A 16,002-nucleotide genomic window follows, 5' to 3' on the forward strand; every position below is an offset into this window, starting at 1 on the left:
ATTCACTGCTGAAATGTAACTCTTGTAATGGGGAAATACCTATAATATAATCTGCATGTTGTTGTTGTTTTTATTTCAGTGCCACCATCAGTTGATCTAGATGTGAAATTAATAGAAGGCCTTGTTGTTAAAGCTGGCAGCACAGTGCGGTTCCCTGCAATCATGAGAGGCGTACCTGTTCCCACTGCAAAATGGGTCACTGATAATGTTGAAATCAAATCAGAAGGCAATTACAAGATTGATACTGATAATTACTCTACAGTTCTCACTATTCAAAGCTGCACAAGAAAAGACACTGGAGAATATCTGCTCACAGTATCCAATATAGCTGGAAGCAGAACTGTTCCTGTTCATCTAACAGTTTTGGATGTTCCTGGTCCTCCAACTGGCCCAATTGATATTCTGGAAGTCACTCCCGATCATATGGTTATTGCTTGGCGACCTCCTAAAGATGATGGTGGAAGCGCTGTAATTAATTACATTGTTGAGAAACGAGAGACAAGGAAAGAAACCTGGGGAGTGGTCTCTTCAGGGACTAATCAAACTAGAATTAAAATTCCACGTCTACAGAAGGGCTGTGAATATATTTTCCGAGTTTGTGCAGAGAATAAGATAGGCGTTGGTCCACCTCTTGATTCAAAACCAACAGTTGCCAAGGCTCTGCATGATCCACCATCTCCACCTGGTAAACCAGTAGTTAATGATATTACAGAAAATGGTGCAACTGTATGTTGGACTGTGCCAAAATCTGATGGTGGAAGTCCAATAACTGGATACATACTTGAACGCCGTGAAATCTCAGGGAAATGGATACGTGTCAACAAATCTCCAGTGCTTGATCTGAAATTTAGAGCTACAGGCCTCTTTGAAGGCAGCACATATGAATTCCGTGTTTTTGCAGAAAACAGTGCTGGCATAAGCAAGCCATCTCCACCTTCTGATCCAATCAAAGCATCACGCCCTATGACACCTCCTGGACCTCCCATTAATCCAAAACTCAAGGATAAGACCAGGGAAACAGCTGAGCTAGTATGGACTAAGCCACTCAAAGATGGTGGTAGCCCCATCCTGGGATATGTTGTGGAATGCCAGAAAAGCGGAACTACTCAGTGGAATAGAATTAACAAAGATGAACTCATCAGACAATGTGCCTTTACAGTACCTGGGTTAATTGAAGGAAATGAATATAGATTCCGCATTAAAGCTGCTAATATTGTAGGAGAGGGAGAACCCAGAGAATTGCCAGAAACAGTTCTTGCCAAAGACATTCTCATGCCTCCAGAGGTAGAACTGGATTTGACCTGCCGAGATGTAATTACTGTCAGAGTAGGCCAAACAATAAGGATTATAGGCAAAGTGAGGGGCAGACCAGATCCTGACATAACATGGTCTAGAGATGGCAAAAATATAACGAAAGATAAGCGTACTGACATAATTAATGAATTCCCTCATATAGAGCTGCAAATAAAACCTGCTGTAAGAGCAGACCATGGAAAATACCTAATTACAGCTAAGAATAGCAGCGGACATGCCCAAGCATCAGCTATTGTTAATGTGCTTGATAGGCCAGGACCTTGCCAGAACCTGAAAGTAACCTATGTCACCAAAGATTCTTGCATGGTCTCTTGGGAGAATCCTGAAGATAACGGTGGCTCAGAAATTACAAACTATATAGTAGAGTATCGTCAACCAAACCAGAGAGGCTGGTCAATAGTTTCTTCTGATCTTACTAAGAGGATAGTGAAAGCACATCTCGTTGAAAATCACGAATACTTCTTCCGTGTTTGTGCAGAAAACAAAGTAGGTCCAGGTCCAGTTGTCGAGACCAAAACTCCAATCCTTGCTATTAACCCTATTGACAGGCCAGGTGAGCCTGAAAACCTTCACATTGCAGAAACAGGAAAGACATTTGTATATCTGAAATGGAGGAGACCAGACTACGATGGTGGCAGCCCCAACTTAACATACCATGTTGAAAGAAAACTGAAGGATTCCGATGAGTGGGAAAGAGTGCACAAAGGTAGCATTAAGGAAACACACTATATGGTTGACAAATGCGTTGAAAATAAAATTTATCAGTTCAGAGTTCAGACAAAGAATGAAGGTGGGGAAAGTGACTGGGTGAAGACAAGTGAAGTTGTTGTTAAAGAAGAAATTCTGAAACCTGTACTTGATCTGAAGCTGTCTGGAGTACTGACTGTGAAAGCTGGTGAACCAATAAAAATTGTAGCAGGACTTAGAGGCAAGCCCCAACCAGAAGTATCTTGGGCAAAGGATTCTGCCGATCTATCCCAATCTCCACGGGCCAAAATTGAAACAACTTCAGACTCATCTAAGTTCCTTCTCTCCAAAGCAAGGCGCACAGATGGTGGTAAATACATTATTACTGCCACTAATCCAGCTGGTAGCTTTGTAGCATATGCTACTGTAAATGTTTTGGACAAACCAGGACCTGTCAGAAATTTGAAGGTGGCTGATGTTTCAAATGACCGATGCACAGTCAGCTGGGATGTACCTGAAGATGATGGTGGTTGTGAAATTCAGAACTACATTGTAGAGAAATGTGAAAGCAGACGAATGGTTTGGACTACGTATTCCTCCTCTGTGCTAATGACCCATATACACGTAACACATCTCATTGAAGGCAATGAATATATATTCAGGGTCCGTGCAGAGAATAAAATGGGCACTGGTCCCCCAACAGAGACAAAGCCAATTATAGCAAAAACAAAGTATAATAGACCTGGTCGTCCAGATCCTCCAGAAGTCACAAAGGTCAGCAAAGAAGAGATGACTGTAGTTTGGAATCCACCAGAATATGATGGTGGTAAATCAATCACAGGATATATATTAGAGAAGAAAGAAAAAAGGTCATTAAGGTGGGTTCCTGTTACCAAAAGTGCAATTCCAGAGAGACGCAAGAAAGTTACAAATCTCATTCCAGGATATGAATATCAGTTCCGTGTCAGGGCAGAAAATGAAATTGGAATTGGTGAACCAAGCTACCCATCAAAACCAACAATAGCGAAGGATCCAATAGGTACTGATCTTTCCAATATTTTTTTGTTAGTAATACTTCAATTTAAATTATCTTTCTCTGATTCACTGATATGCTTACTTCTGTACTTTTCTGTCATCTTACAGAACCACCTGGTCCTCCCATTAATCTTAAGGTTGTTGATAGCACGAAGACCTCTATTACTCTTGGATGGGGAAAGCCAGTCTATGATGGTGGTGCTCCTATTATTGGCTATGTGGTAGAAATGAGACCCAAAACTGAAAAAGCAGGTCCTGAGGAAGGATGGAAAAGATGCAATGTTGCTACACAAGTTATTCATACAGAATTTACAGTGACAAGCTTGGAGGAGAAAGAACTATATGAGTTCCGGGTTTCTGCCCAAAATCAAGTAGGCATTGGCCGGCCTGCTGATTTGAAAGAAGCTGTTTCTCCCAAAGAAATTCTTGGTAATTTTGCCAACAGGCCATTAAATTATTTGCTATCTTAAAAATTGCTTTCAAAATCTAAACTTTTAATGTTCCTTTTCAGAACCTCCTGAAATTGATTTGGATGCAAGTCTGAGAAAGTTAGTCATAGTCAGAGCAGGATGCCCCATAAGACTTTTTGCCATTATTCGAGGGCGACCAGCACCTAAAGTTACCTGGAGGAAGGTGGGAATTGACAATGTGATCAGAAGAGGCCAGGTTGACCTGGTTGACACAATGGCCTTCTGCGTCATCCCCGATTCTACACGGGATGATTCAGGCAAATACACTTTGACAGTTGTTAATCCTGCTGGAGAAAAGGCAGTCTTTGTGAATGTCCGTGTCCTTGGTAAGTAATGTCAATAATTTTAACATCTATTAATTGTTGTTCTGTGATTTATGAATGTGTTATTCATTGCAGTTTCTTTTCCATGGGACTCTGCCCACTTACTTTGAATAATTGTGGCCTAATATTGGTTGTTTATTGTTTCCTTTCTGCCAATAGATACTCCTGGACCTGTAGCAGAGCTTAGTGTCAAGGATGTCACAAAAACGTCCTGTCAGGTTTCATGGACTCCACCTGAAAATGACGGTGGTAGTCCTGTCACACATTACATCGTGGAAAAACGTGAGGCTGAGAGAAAGACCTGGGCAAAACTTACCGATGATGTAAAGAAGACTAGTTTCAAGGTTTCTAATCTTATGCCAGGAACTGAGTATTTCTTCAGAGTCATTGCTGTCAATGAATATGGCCCTGGTGTTCCAAGGGACACACCCAAACCAATCCTGGCAACAGATCCGCTAAGTAAGTATTTGTTGATGTAGCTTCTGTATTATTTCATTCAGGAGATTCAGATTTTGTATGATAGTTCAGATAGTCAAAATCAGTTGTCACTGCGCTTAATAAATAAAAATAATAATAAATAAATAAATTCATTATTTATACCCTGCCCATCTGGCTGGGTTGCCCCGGCCACTCTGGGCAGCTTCCAACAAATACAAAAACACAATAAAACATCAAACACTAAAAAATTCCTGATACAACACTGCCTTCAGATGCCTTTAATTTCAGGTTGGGGTAACGCAGGCATTAACACTCAGAAATATCCCTGTGGCTTGGGGGTATTTTGAGGTGAGTGCTTTGACAATGTGTCTTGAGGTACATATTCGACTCACAAACCCAGGACTCACCTGACAAGGAAGGAAATTTATCCCAATCCTTGACTGGGGAGCAACAAAATGTAGACAGACACATGCCCAAGGAACAAGAGGAATGCTTCCCTCATATTTATGAGATAACTTGACCTCCCTGCACTTATTTAATTGACTTGTTGTTTGACAGATCTTCTATTTGCTATATTTCAAAGAATATAACCTGTCCACAAATACATTGCCAGCTGAGTCTTCTTCCAGGGTGTGGAGGCAATGTGTGGATCACAAAAACAATCAAACCAGAATAGAAGTACCGTATTGGCCTGAATATAAGCCTCACTTTTTCTCCCAAATTCTGACTGTGAAAAGTTAAAGTGCGGCTTAAATTTGCGACCTTACAAAAATTGGCTTTTACGATATTGCTGCTAAAGCAGATATACGGTAAAAAGGAAAGGGTGTGAGTGCCTGTGGAATTTTAAGGGAGCAGCTTATATTCGGGTATTCTTTTTCTCTTTCCCCCTTGAATTTTAAAGGTGCGGCTTATAGTTGGGTACGGCTTATATTCAGGCCAATACGGTACTACAAAGTTCAGAGAAACCACTGGTCTCATGACTTATGTATTCAAATGAAAAAATAAAATTGTACAATATATTCTGTGTCCCGTCCCCCCACTAATAAATCATGAGAAGATGTAATGATCTTAGAAATTATGTAAACTAAGCATTTGCCTGCCTGTTTTATTTTTAAGGTGAACCTGATCCTCCAAGGAAACTTGAAGTGACTGAAATCACAAAGAACAGTGCTACTTTAGGGTGGCTGCCACCGTTGCGTGACGGTGGTTCCAAAATTGATGGCTACATCATTGCATATCAAGAAGAGGGTCATGCTGAGGATCACTGGACACAGTACTCCGTCGTCAAAGATCTTCATATTGTTGTTGCTGGCCTAAAGGAGGGAAAGAAATACAAATTTAGAGTGGCTGCAAGGAATGCTGTAGGAGTAAGCCAGCCAAAACAAACCGAAGGCATCTATGAAGTTAAAGAGCAACTGAGTAAGTAGCTAACTATGACCACTTGTACAATTGAAATATATTTTAAATTCAATTATTTTGATTTTGTATCTAAATTTGGATGTTACCTCTTAAAGATATTTAAAATTAGGTCCTGTCACATAATCTGATTCTTTAGTGACATTCCTTTTTTAATGGGTTTATCGGGGTTTTCCCAAAACAGCAACATACAAAGACATTCAAAAGGGTCTACAAAAAAACTTCACAAATAGGCTCGTTGGCTCTGAGATCTTCTATAGCAAAGTATTAGGTGTTAATTCTGGCCTGAAGAGTACTGAATGTGGGTCCCAGGCCCAGAAGGCAGTTTCTTAATAGTTTGCTTCATTTATGCAGACGTTTACCTTAAAAATTTGTGCATCTCCCCATTATAAGATGTTGTGAAGCTTTCTGCATCTGAAGAATAGGACAGCTATACAGTTAATTAAATAAAATAGCACACTGCTCAGACCTTAGAATAAACCTACAAAAGAAGCTAGGAGGAAATGAAGCAGGGATATTATATTTCAAGGAAATTAGGGGGGAATACAAGTTATCGGGGCTAGTTCCTTGGTGACTATTTGAAAACAAACAGTTTTTGGTTGGTTTGGGGACATAATATCAGAATATTCTTCAGAATATAGATCAGAAGTGGCTAGTCTGTGGCGTAGCCACACCTCCAGACACTGTTGGACTGCAACTCTCATTTGCTGCAGCCAGCATGGCCAGTGGCTATGGGTGTTGGAAGCTGCGGTCCAGCAACATTTGGAGAGTTGCAGGCTACCCCCAGACAAGAGCATGAAAGCTGTCAAGAGACTAACTTTTGTTTTCGGGGGGGAAATGCATGGTAGTTTCAAGTAAGAATGATATCAGCTAAAGATTGTGAGAACTAATTCAAAATACATACACATAAGTTATTAATTTTTGTGTGTGACCTACGTGTCTGTTTCCTATCGTTTGATTTTTAATTTCAGTGCCGCCTAAGATTCTGATGCCGGATCATGTCAATATAAAGGCTGGGCAGAAACTCAGGATTGAAGCACATGTTTATGGGAAACCCCACCCGACTTGTAAATGGATGAAAGGAGACAAAGATGTGGCAATATCCAGCCGCCTGGCTGTGCATAAAGCAGACAGCACTTCAGTTCTCATCATTAAAGATGTCATTAGGAAAGACAGTGATTATTACAGTCTAACAGCGGAAAACAGCTCGGGAGTAGCTACTCAGAAAATCAAAGTGGTCGTCATGGGTACATTGAATCTTCTCTTCCATGCTTACTTCTCAACATTCTTAACATGATTCATCAATGAGCATGACCTTATTTATACCTGTATGTTTATCTCTTTCTGTAGATGTCCCTGGTCCACCACAGCCACCATTCGAAATTTCTGACATAGATGCTGATGCTTGCTCTTTGTCGTGGCATACTCCTCTTGAAGACGGTGGTAGCAACATCACCAACTATGTGGTTGAGAAGTGTGATACCAGTCGAGGAGACTGGATAACAGTGGTAGCTTCTGTTACAAAGACGAATTGCAGAGTTGGAAAACTCACCCCTGGAGAAGAATACATGTTCCGTGTTCGTGCTGAAAACCGATTTGGAATTTCTGAACCGCTTCCGTCCGATAAGATGATTGCAAGGTTTCCATTTGGTATGTCCACCTCAGACAGTGGTGCAGTCTTTATTAGAATACTTCTAAGGGTGATTTTTTTAAAAAAATAACTCATCTCTTTCTCTACAGATGTTCCTAGTGAACCAAAGAACGCACGTGTTACCAAGGTGAACAAGGACTGCGTTTTTGTGGCATGGGACAGGCCAGACAGTGATGGAGGCAGCCCAATAACTGGTTATCTCATTGAACGTAAAGAAAGGAACAGTTTGCTTTGGGTGAAGGCCAATGATACACTTGTGCGATCCACAGAATACCCATGTGCAAATTTAATTGAAGGCCTTGAGTACACATTTAGAATCTATGCTCTGAATAAAGCTGGGGCAAGCAAGCCCAGCAAACCAACAGATTTTATTACAGCAAGAACACCAGTTGGTAAGCAAAATATTTGCATACATTGCATTATGTATAACTATTATTGTTAATACTGAGCCAACTTAAGTACCGTAACATTAGGAGAATATGGGCAAGACTAAACTTTCTTAAACTGCACTGATTTCAACAAATAAAGTAAGCATTTGCTTATTGAATTCCAATGAAAAGCCTTGATTTTGGCTAGATTGTGCCCAAAGTTTAATTTCTCTGGATTTAAAAAGAAAGAAAGAAATATACCATGTTTGTTCAGTGATATGCATCCTTTGTGTTGTGACATTTTCTATCAAATGCCGTAGAATAAACCTGACCTCATTTGTTTTTAGATCCCCCTGGCAAACCCGAGGTTATTGATGTCACTAAGAGTACTGTGTCTCTTGTCTGGGCAAGACCAAAACATGATGGTGGTAGCAAGATACTTGGCTACTTTGTTGAATCCTGTAAACTGCCTGGAGAAAGATGGGTACGATGCAATACCACTCCCCATCAAATACCCCTGGAAGAGTACACTGCAACTGGTCTGGAAGAAGGTGCACAGTATCAATTTAGAGCCATAGCAAAAACAGCAGTGAACATTAGCTGGCCTTCTGAACCTTCTGATCCAATAACCGTTCAGTCAGAAAATGGTAAGGAACGCATTTGAGTACCATTAGAATTGAGCCATACTTTTATCCTTCTCATGGTTATGTGCTCATTGGAATGTATTCCCCCCCCCCTTCTACATTTTTTTTTACACTGCAGTACCACCAAAAATAGAACTCGGTGTAGCTATGAAATCCTTGCTTGTAGTAAAAGCTGGAACCAATGTTTGTCTTGAGGCTAATGTGTTCGGCAAGCCTATGCCAACTATTAGTTGGAAGAAAGAAGGGGAGATCCTGAAACCAGTTGAAGGAGTCAAGATAACCACCAAGAGAAATTTATCTACTGTGGAGCTCTTCAGCGTAAATAGAAAGCAAACAGGAGATTATACGATCACAGCTGAAAATGCAAGTGGTTCCAAATCAGCAACTATTAAACTTAAAGTACTAGGTAGGCTAAAAGTTCATTTGAATCAGTGTATTTAAACTTCAGGAAATGTAGCAGTTGGAAGACTTCACTCACCGCCTAATTTTTCTTTCCCAGACAAGCCTGGTCCTCCAGCTTCAGTTAAGATTGTAAACATGTACACAGACCGAGCAATGCTTTCTTGGGAACCTCCTCTTGAAGACGGAGGCTCAGACATTACTAATTACATTGTCGACAAACGGGAAACAAGCAGACCCAACTGGGCTCAAGTCACCGCCAATGTCCCCATCACTAGCTGCAGCGTTGAGAAACTAATTGAAGGACATGAGTACCAATTCCGCATTTGTGCTGAAAACAAATATGGAGTGGGTGACCCCATTTTGACTGACTCAGCAGTGGCTAAGAATCCATATGGTAAGCTTCTCTCACTGGAGTTTTCTACCCATTTAGTGTCAATCTATGTTTTAACATTTGCTTAAGAACATTTCAAATTATTATTTATAGATGTGCCTGGACCATGTGAACCACCGATAATTAGTAACATAACAAAAGATTTCATGTCAGTAAGCTGGAAAGCACCTGCTGATGATGGCGGATCCCCTGTAACTGGATATATTGTTGAAAAACGTGAAACGAGGGCAGTTAACTGGACAAAAGTGAATAGAAAGCCTGTCATTGAAAGAACCATAAAGGCCACTGGACTCCAGGAAGGAACAGAATATGAGTATAGGGTAACTGCACTGAATAAAGCTGGACCCGGCAAACCTAGCGGAGTATCTAAAGCAGTATATGCACGTGATCCTCAGTGTAAGTTGAACACATGCACATTTTCTGGTCTTCTGTGACTTGGTGAGTGTGTGCAAATGGGTTTGCCAGATCATAATTGTGTAATTTCTTGGTGCTTTCCTTCTCAGATCCTCCTGGCCCACCAGCATTCCCAAAAGTGATTGACACCACCCGTAGCTCTATAACCCTGTCTTGGACCAAACCAGCATATGATGGTGGAAGCCCCATTATTGGCTACCTTGTTGAAGTAAAACGAGCAGATACAGATAACTGGGTGCGGTGCAATTTGCCAAGGAATTTGCCAGATACCCGTTACGTTGTGACTGGACTCACGGAGAACACAGAATACCAGTTCCGCATTTATGCTGTCAATAAGGTTGGATATAGTGACCCAAGTGATGTGCCAGACAAGCACCTGGCCAAGGACATTTTAAGTAAGTTGTCCTGAAAAGAAATTGACTTGTTGACTTTCGTGCATATTGTGGGTATCAGTATAGAAGGTTTAGTGGAGGGCCTATGAGAAACTAGGGGCTCTGTGCTGCACTGTTTCATGAACTCACATATGTCTAGTCTTTAAACCACTATTCCCTCAGCTGTTAAAAACCACACAATCTAGCCACATGCTCCTCATTCTGCTCTGTTTCTAAAATTTTCTTGAGAATGGAATCCTCAGCTTTTCTTTCCAGCTGCACTATCATGGTTGTACATTTTCCTCTACCCAGAAACACGCTTGCTCCTTCTCTGTCTTGTGTGAAAGAAAACAATGTCCTCCTTCTGAATAATAATGCAAAGGTATCATGTTTTGAGTGCAAGGCAAGCACACTTTCCCAATGGGAAGCTCCTAGATAGTTGTAGAAAAGTAGGGACCGCAACTTGACTGAAAGTGTAGAGTGGATTCCTCTCAAAACAAAGGGAGAGAGAAGAATATGAGAAACCACTGGTGTCTGGCTGGGTGGCATGAAAACTGGCAATTAGGGAAGGAAGGCTAGAGTAACATTTAGAGAGATTTCCTCTCTTTTACTCATCCACTTGCATTTTCTAAAAAAGAAAAAAGAAAGCCTGAGCTTTATTCCCCCTAACATTGTATTTTTGTATTTTTTCTCTTTCCTTTCCATTCCCATCCTGCCTCAGCCAGTGACACTGATTTTTTAAATTATATTTTAAATTGCTATCATCAGCAATTTATTTGACATCTACTTTTATTTACAATGCAGTTCCACCTGAGGGAGAGCTTGATGCTGAATTGAGGAAAGTTCTGGTATTACGTGCTGGAGTCACAATGAGGATTTATGTGCCAGTGAGAGGCCGTCCACCTCCCAAGATTTCTTGGTCTAAAGTGGATGCCAACATAAGAGACAGGCAAGGACTAGATATCAAATCAACTGACTTTGACACTTTCCTGCGCTGTGAAAATGTAAACAAATACGATTCTGGAAAATATGTCCTGAGTCTGGAGAACGTCTGTGGCAAAAAAGCATACACAATGGTTGTCAAAGTACTTGGTAAGTGCTACGTGATTGCCTATTATGGTCTTAACTATCCATACACGTTTTATTTTATATATTTTGGTCATTAACTGGAATGGTTTATTTGCGTCTGTACAGATACTCCTGGGCCACCTATTAATCTGATTGTAAAAGAAGCATCTAAAGATTCTGCCTTTATTTCATGGGAACCTCCTATAATTGATGGCGGGAGTCCAGTGAAGAACTATGTGGTTGAAAAACGTGATGCAGAGAGAAAGTCGTGGTCTACAGTAGCCACAGAGTGTCCGAAAACAAGTTTCAGGATCTCTAACTTGGAGGAAGGCAAATCTTACTTCTTCAGGGTTTTTGCTGAAAATGAATATGGCATTGGCGACCCCTGTGAAACTCGGGATGCGGTTAAAGCTTCTGGTGAGAATGTTCACATGATTACCCTATCAGGCTATTGTTAAAAGGCTCTTGTGCATCTAACTTTATATTAGCGATTTGTTCATCATTATATTCTTTCTCCCTGCTAGAAACACCTGGACCTGTTGTGGACTTAAAGGCTTTGGCTGTGACAAAGTCATCCTGCAATGTATCATGGAAAAAGCCCATTAGCGATGGTGGAAGCCGCATTAATGCATATATCGTTGAACTTATGACTGGTGAAAATCAGTGGCAGGAAGTTATGAGGTCAAAGAATCTCCAGTATTCAACAAGAGACTTAACAGAAGGCAAAGAATATACCTTCAGAGTGAGAGCACAAAATGAAGCTGGGTATGGAACACCTAATGAAATTACAGTGCTGGCAAGAGACGATATAGGTGAGTAGATTCATACATTTTCTCGTTCACAGAGCACACTGCATATGTCAGTATAGTGAACGATAGAACTACCCTTAACTACGCTTAAAACGGGGGGGGGCGCCCTTTGCATGGATGCGTGCAGCCCCTAGATCTGGAGCGGCTCCAACAGCATAGGCTTGGCTTTGCCTTCCTTCAGGTGGGATACCTGGAGGTCTCTGCCTACCTCAGTCAGTTGTCCAATCCCACCTGGGGGAAGCGTTGCCAAGGAGACCAGGCCAGGTAGGGGAGGGATTACCTGCCCACACAATACAAAACCTTTCGTTCTTTTACAGAACAGAAGTTACTGAAATGAAGCAACTGTATTCACTGCACTGAACATACAATGATAATAACAATAATATAATAATTTATTATTTATACCCCACCCATCTGGCTGGGTCCCCCCAGCCACTCTGGGCAGCTTCCAACAAAACACTAAAATACAATAACCTATTAAACATTAAAAGCATCCCTAAACAGGGCTGCCTTTAGATGTCTTCTAAAAGTTTGGTAGTTATTTTTCTCTTTGACATCTGGTGGGAGGGCGTTCCATAGGGCGGGCACCACTACCGAGAAGGCCCTCGGCACTGGACCTCAGTGTCCGGGCTGAATGATGGAGGTGGAGACACTCCTTCAGGTATACTGGACCGAGGCCATTTAGGGCTTTAAAGATCAGCACCAACACTTTGAATTGTGCTCGGAAATGTACATACAATCATTCAATACCTTTTTGTCTTCCAGTGGCACCTGATCTTGATTTAAAAGACCTGCCAGGCTTGTGCTATTTAGCTAGAGAAGGAAGCAGTTTCCGCCTGAAAATCCCTATTAAAGGCAAACCAGCACCAACGGTGACATGGAAAAAAGGGGAAGACCTGGCTCTTACTGAGTCAGGAAGAGTTGCATTTGAAGCTACAGCAGTTAACACCTCACTCCTTGTACGTGATTGTCATAAAGATGATGCTGGGAAATATACAATCAAACTGAAGAACATTGCTGGCAGTAAAGAAGCGACTATTTCTGTGAAGGTTGTTGGCAAACCTGGAATCCCAACAGGACCTGTGAAATTTGATGAAGTCACAGCTGATGCCATGACATTAAAATGGGCTCCTCCCAAAGATGATGGTGGTTCAGAAATCACTAACTACATTATTGAGAAGAGAGACAATGTGAATAATAAATGGGTCACATGTGTGTCTGCTGTGCAGAAAACTACCTTCAGAGTCACAAGACTTCATGAAGGCAGTGAATATACTTTCAGAATCAGTGCTGAAAATAAATATGGAGTCGGCGAAGGTCTTAAATCTGACCCAATAATCGCAAGGCATCCATTTGGTAAGCACAAAAAAATATGTTTGTTGTGAAGCATTCTGTCATTTAAGGTTCAGTCTAATTCTCTCTTATATTTATTATATTTCTAGATGTTCCCGATGCTCCACCACCACCCAAAATTGTTGAGATTAGGCGTGATTCTGCCTATTTAACATGGACAGACCCCAAAAAGACAGGTGGCTCACCTATCACAGGTATTTCTTTTGACATTTAATTTTGCATAAGATTCCCCAAGGTGTTAAATCCTAGGATCACAAATGCCAATCATGATGTAACACATGTTCCTACCCTCCACCAGCTTTTGCAATGTCCAGACCCAACTAACGTCAAGGCTCTGGTGTCTGTAAGGCCCGAGGGGGGCATGTTGAGAAGCAGCTTAGATTCAAAGCCTTCCAGTGCTACAAATCAGTGAGATACTGAGCCACATTTCCAACGGGAGGGGGAAATACAAGTGACAAAAGAGTTCAGAGTGTTCCTCTGCCCTACTGGCTTAAGCCTGGCATGGCAATGGATAAGGCAGTAGAGCTATCTTCATATTTCACTACCACCACCTCAGGATTGTACTGCAAAGCTTGTTAAGTAGCCAGTTGCCTGATGTCCTGCGATGATGGCAGAAACTGCTCAGAGATATCAGACAAGGATGCTTTTGCATATTAAAAAAGTTGGTTCCTATCCACCCCCATTTTTGTTTACCTTTTGAAATACTAAGCATGTGTTTCCTGTGCTTGTATGCTTTTGTAGGTTACCACCTTGAATATAAAGAAAGAAATAGTATTTTGTGGAAGCGAGCAAACAAGAGCCCACTAAAGATGAGAGACTTCAGAGTGACAGGGTTAACGGAAGGTTTGGAATATGAATTCAGAGTGATGGCAATCAATCTTGCTGGAGTTGGTAAACCAAGTCTGCCTTCTGAGCCAATTGTAGCCCTTGATCCAATTGGTAAGCTTCCCAAATTAAAGAGATAAGTCTTCATGTGTTAGAAAACTGTGATATACATTTTTTACTATTTCTGTATTCTGTTGTTTTCAGATCCTCCTGGGAAGCCTGAAGTTATCAGTGTGACTAGAAACTCAGTGACTCTGATCTGGACAGAACCAAAATATGATGGCGGACATAAATTAATTGGCTACATAGTGGAGAAACGTGATCTACCTTCAAAGACTTGGATGAAGGCAAACCATGTGAATGTTCAGGAATGTGCATATACAGTAACTGACCTGTTTGAAGGATCTAAATATGAATTCAGAATTAGAGCTAAGAATACCGCTGGTGCTATTAGTCCTCCATCAGAATCTACTGGAGCCATTATATGCAAGGATGAGTATGGTACGTATTCCCTGTAAAGGCACACACCAGTTTTTAATGTTTTAAGTATCTTCTTTCCTAAAAGAGATGCGGGTGGCACTGTGGGTTAAACCACAGAGCCTAGGACTTGCCGATCAGAAGGTCGGCGGTTCGAATCCCCGCGACGGGGTGAGCTCCCGTTACTCAGTCCCAGCTCCTGCCAACCTAGCAGTTCAAAAGCACATCAAAGTGCAAGTAGATAAATAGGTACCGCTCCTGCGGGAAGGTAAACAGTGTTTCCGTGCGCTGCTCTGGTTCTCCAGAAGCGGCTTAGTCATTCTGGCCACATGACCCGGAAGCTGTACGCCGGCTCTCTCGGCCAATAAAGTGAGATGAGCGCCGTAACCCCAGAGTCAGTCACGACTGGACCTAATGGTCAGGGGTCCCTTTACCTTTATCTTCTTTCCTAACATATTAATTCTCTTTTACAGAGGCACCAACTATTGTTATTGATCCTACTGTCAAAGAAGGCCTGACTGTTAAGGCAGGAGACACCATCTCAATGTCTGCTATTAGCATCCGTGGCAAGCCACTTCCAACTTCAGTGTGGTCTAAAGGAGGCAAAGATTTCAAGCTTTCAGAGACCGTTCATATTGAATCAACTCCAACTTCTTCCACGCTTTCTGTCAAGTATGCCGCTAGAAAAGATTCTGGTGAATATACGATCACTGCAACCAATCCTTTTGGTACTAAAGAAGAACACGTACATGTAAAAGTTTTAGATGTACCAGGCCCACCTGGACCAGTTGAAGTGAGCAATGTTTCAGCTGAAAAGGCTACTCTCACATGGACACCCCCAACAGAAGATGGCGGGTCACCAATCAAGTCTTATGTACTTGAAAAGAGAGAAACTAGCCGCCTTCTATGGACTCAAGTTGCTGAAGACATTCAGTCTTGTAGGCATGTTGTGACTAAGCTTATTCAAGGAAATGAGTACCTTTTCCGTGTTTCTGCTGTGAATCAGTATGGCAAAGGAGAACCATCTCAATCAGAGCCAGTTAAAATGGTGGATAGATTTGGTAAGCAAAACTAGTCAAAAGGTATATGAATTTACTGCTGTATATATAAAAAAACATTTATGTGTTTATCAAAACCTGTTTTCCTCCTTTTAGGGCCTCCTGGTCCACCTGGTAAACCAGAAGTATCAAATATTACGAAAAACACTGTTACTGTAACCTGGAAAAGGCCAACTGATGACGGTGGCAGCGAAATCACAGGCTACCATGTGGAAAGAAGAGAAAGAAAAGGCGTGAGATGGGTCAGAGTTACAAAGAAACCAGTATCAGACCTTCGATGCAAAGTGACTGGACTCCTAGAAGGAAATGAATATGAATTCCGTGTCAGTGCAGAAAACAGGGCAGGAATTGGGCCACCAAGTGATATTTCTCAACCAGTATTAACCAAGGATGCTGCATGTTAGTATGATTTCTATACTTGGGGGGGGGGGGAATCCCTTTATAAGATGATTATAAGGATTCCAATCAAATAAAATGTGTTGCCTTTT

General features: G+C 41.5%; 1 protein-coding gene across 2 annotated transcripts in view; it reads left to right on the top strand.

Moving 5' to 3' along the window:
• LOC310826909 (titin-like) overlaps positions 1–16,002 on the top strand; it is a 288,837-nt gene that overhangs the window by 224,761 nt on the left and 48,074 nt on the right. For both annotated transcript variants that reach the window (XM_083702293.1, XM_083702294.1), the window contains 22 exons: positions 80–3,040; positions 3,145–3,465; positions 3,548–3,832; positions 3,989–4,288; positions 5,384–5,686; positions 6,655–6,930; positions 7,034–7,333; positions 7,424–7,726; positions 8,050–8,349; positions 8,465–8,752; positions 8,846–9,142; positions 9,233–9,535; positions 9,643–9,948; positions 10,729–11,016; positions 11,119–11,409; positions 11,517–11,804; positions 12,567–13,157; positions 13,244–13,348; positions 13,896–14,093; positions 14,184–14,480; positions 14,930–15,517; positions 15,611–15,913. In XM_083702293.1, coding sequence (XP_083558419.1) covers positions 80–3,040; positions 3,145–3,465; positions 3,548–3,832; positions 3,989–4,288; positions 5,384–5,686; positions 6,655–6,930; positions 7,034–7,333; positions 7,424–7,726; positions 8,050–8,349; positions 8,465–8,752; positions 8,846–9,142; positions 9,233–9,535; positions 9,643–9,948; positions 10,729–11,016; positions 11,119–11,409; positions 11,517–11,804; positions 12,567–13,157; positions 13,244–13,348; positions 13,896–14,093; positions 14,184–14,480; positions 14,930–15,517; positions 15,611–15,913 — 9,492 coding nt within the window. The remainder of the gene's footprint in view (positions 1–79; positions 3,041–3,144; positions 3,466–3,547; positions 3,833–3,988; positions 4,289–5,383; positions 5,687–6,654; positions 6,931–7,033; positions 7,334–7,423; positions 7,727–8,049; positions 8,350–8,464; positions 8,753–8,845; positions 9,143–9,232; positions 9,536–9,642; positions 9,949–10,728; positions 11,017–11,118; positions 11,410–11,516; positions 11,805–12,566; positions 13,158–13,243; positions 13,349–13,895; positions 14,094–14,183; positions 14,481–14,929; positions 15,518–15,610; positions 15,914–16,002) is intronic.

The sequence above is a fragment of the Podarcis gaigeae genome, assembly GCF_964106915.1.
Source record: "Podarcis gaigeae genome assembly, chromosome: 1".
Taxonomy (NCBI): domain Eukaryota; kingdom Metazoa; phylum Chordata; class Lepidosauria; order Squamata; family Lacertidae; genus Podarcis; species Podarcis gaigeae.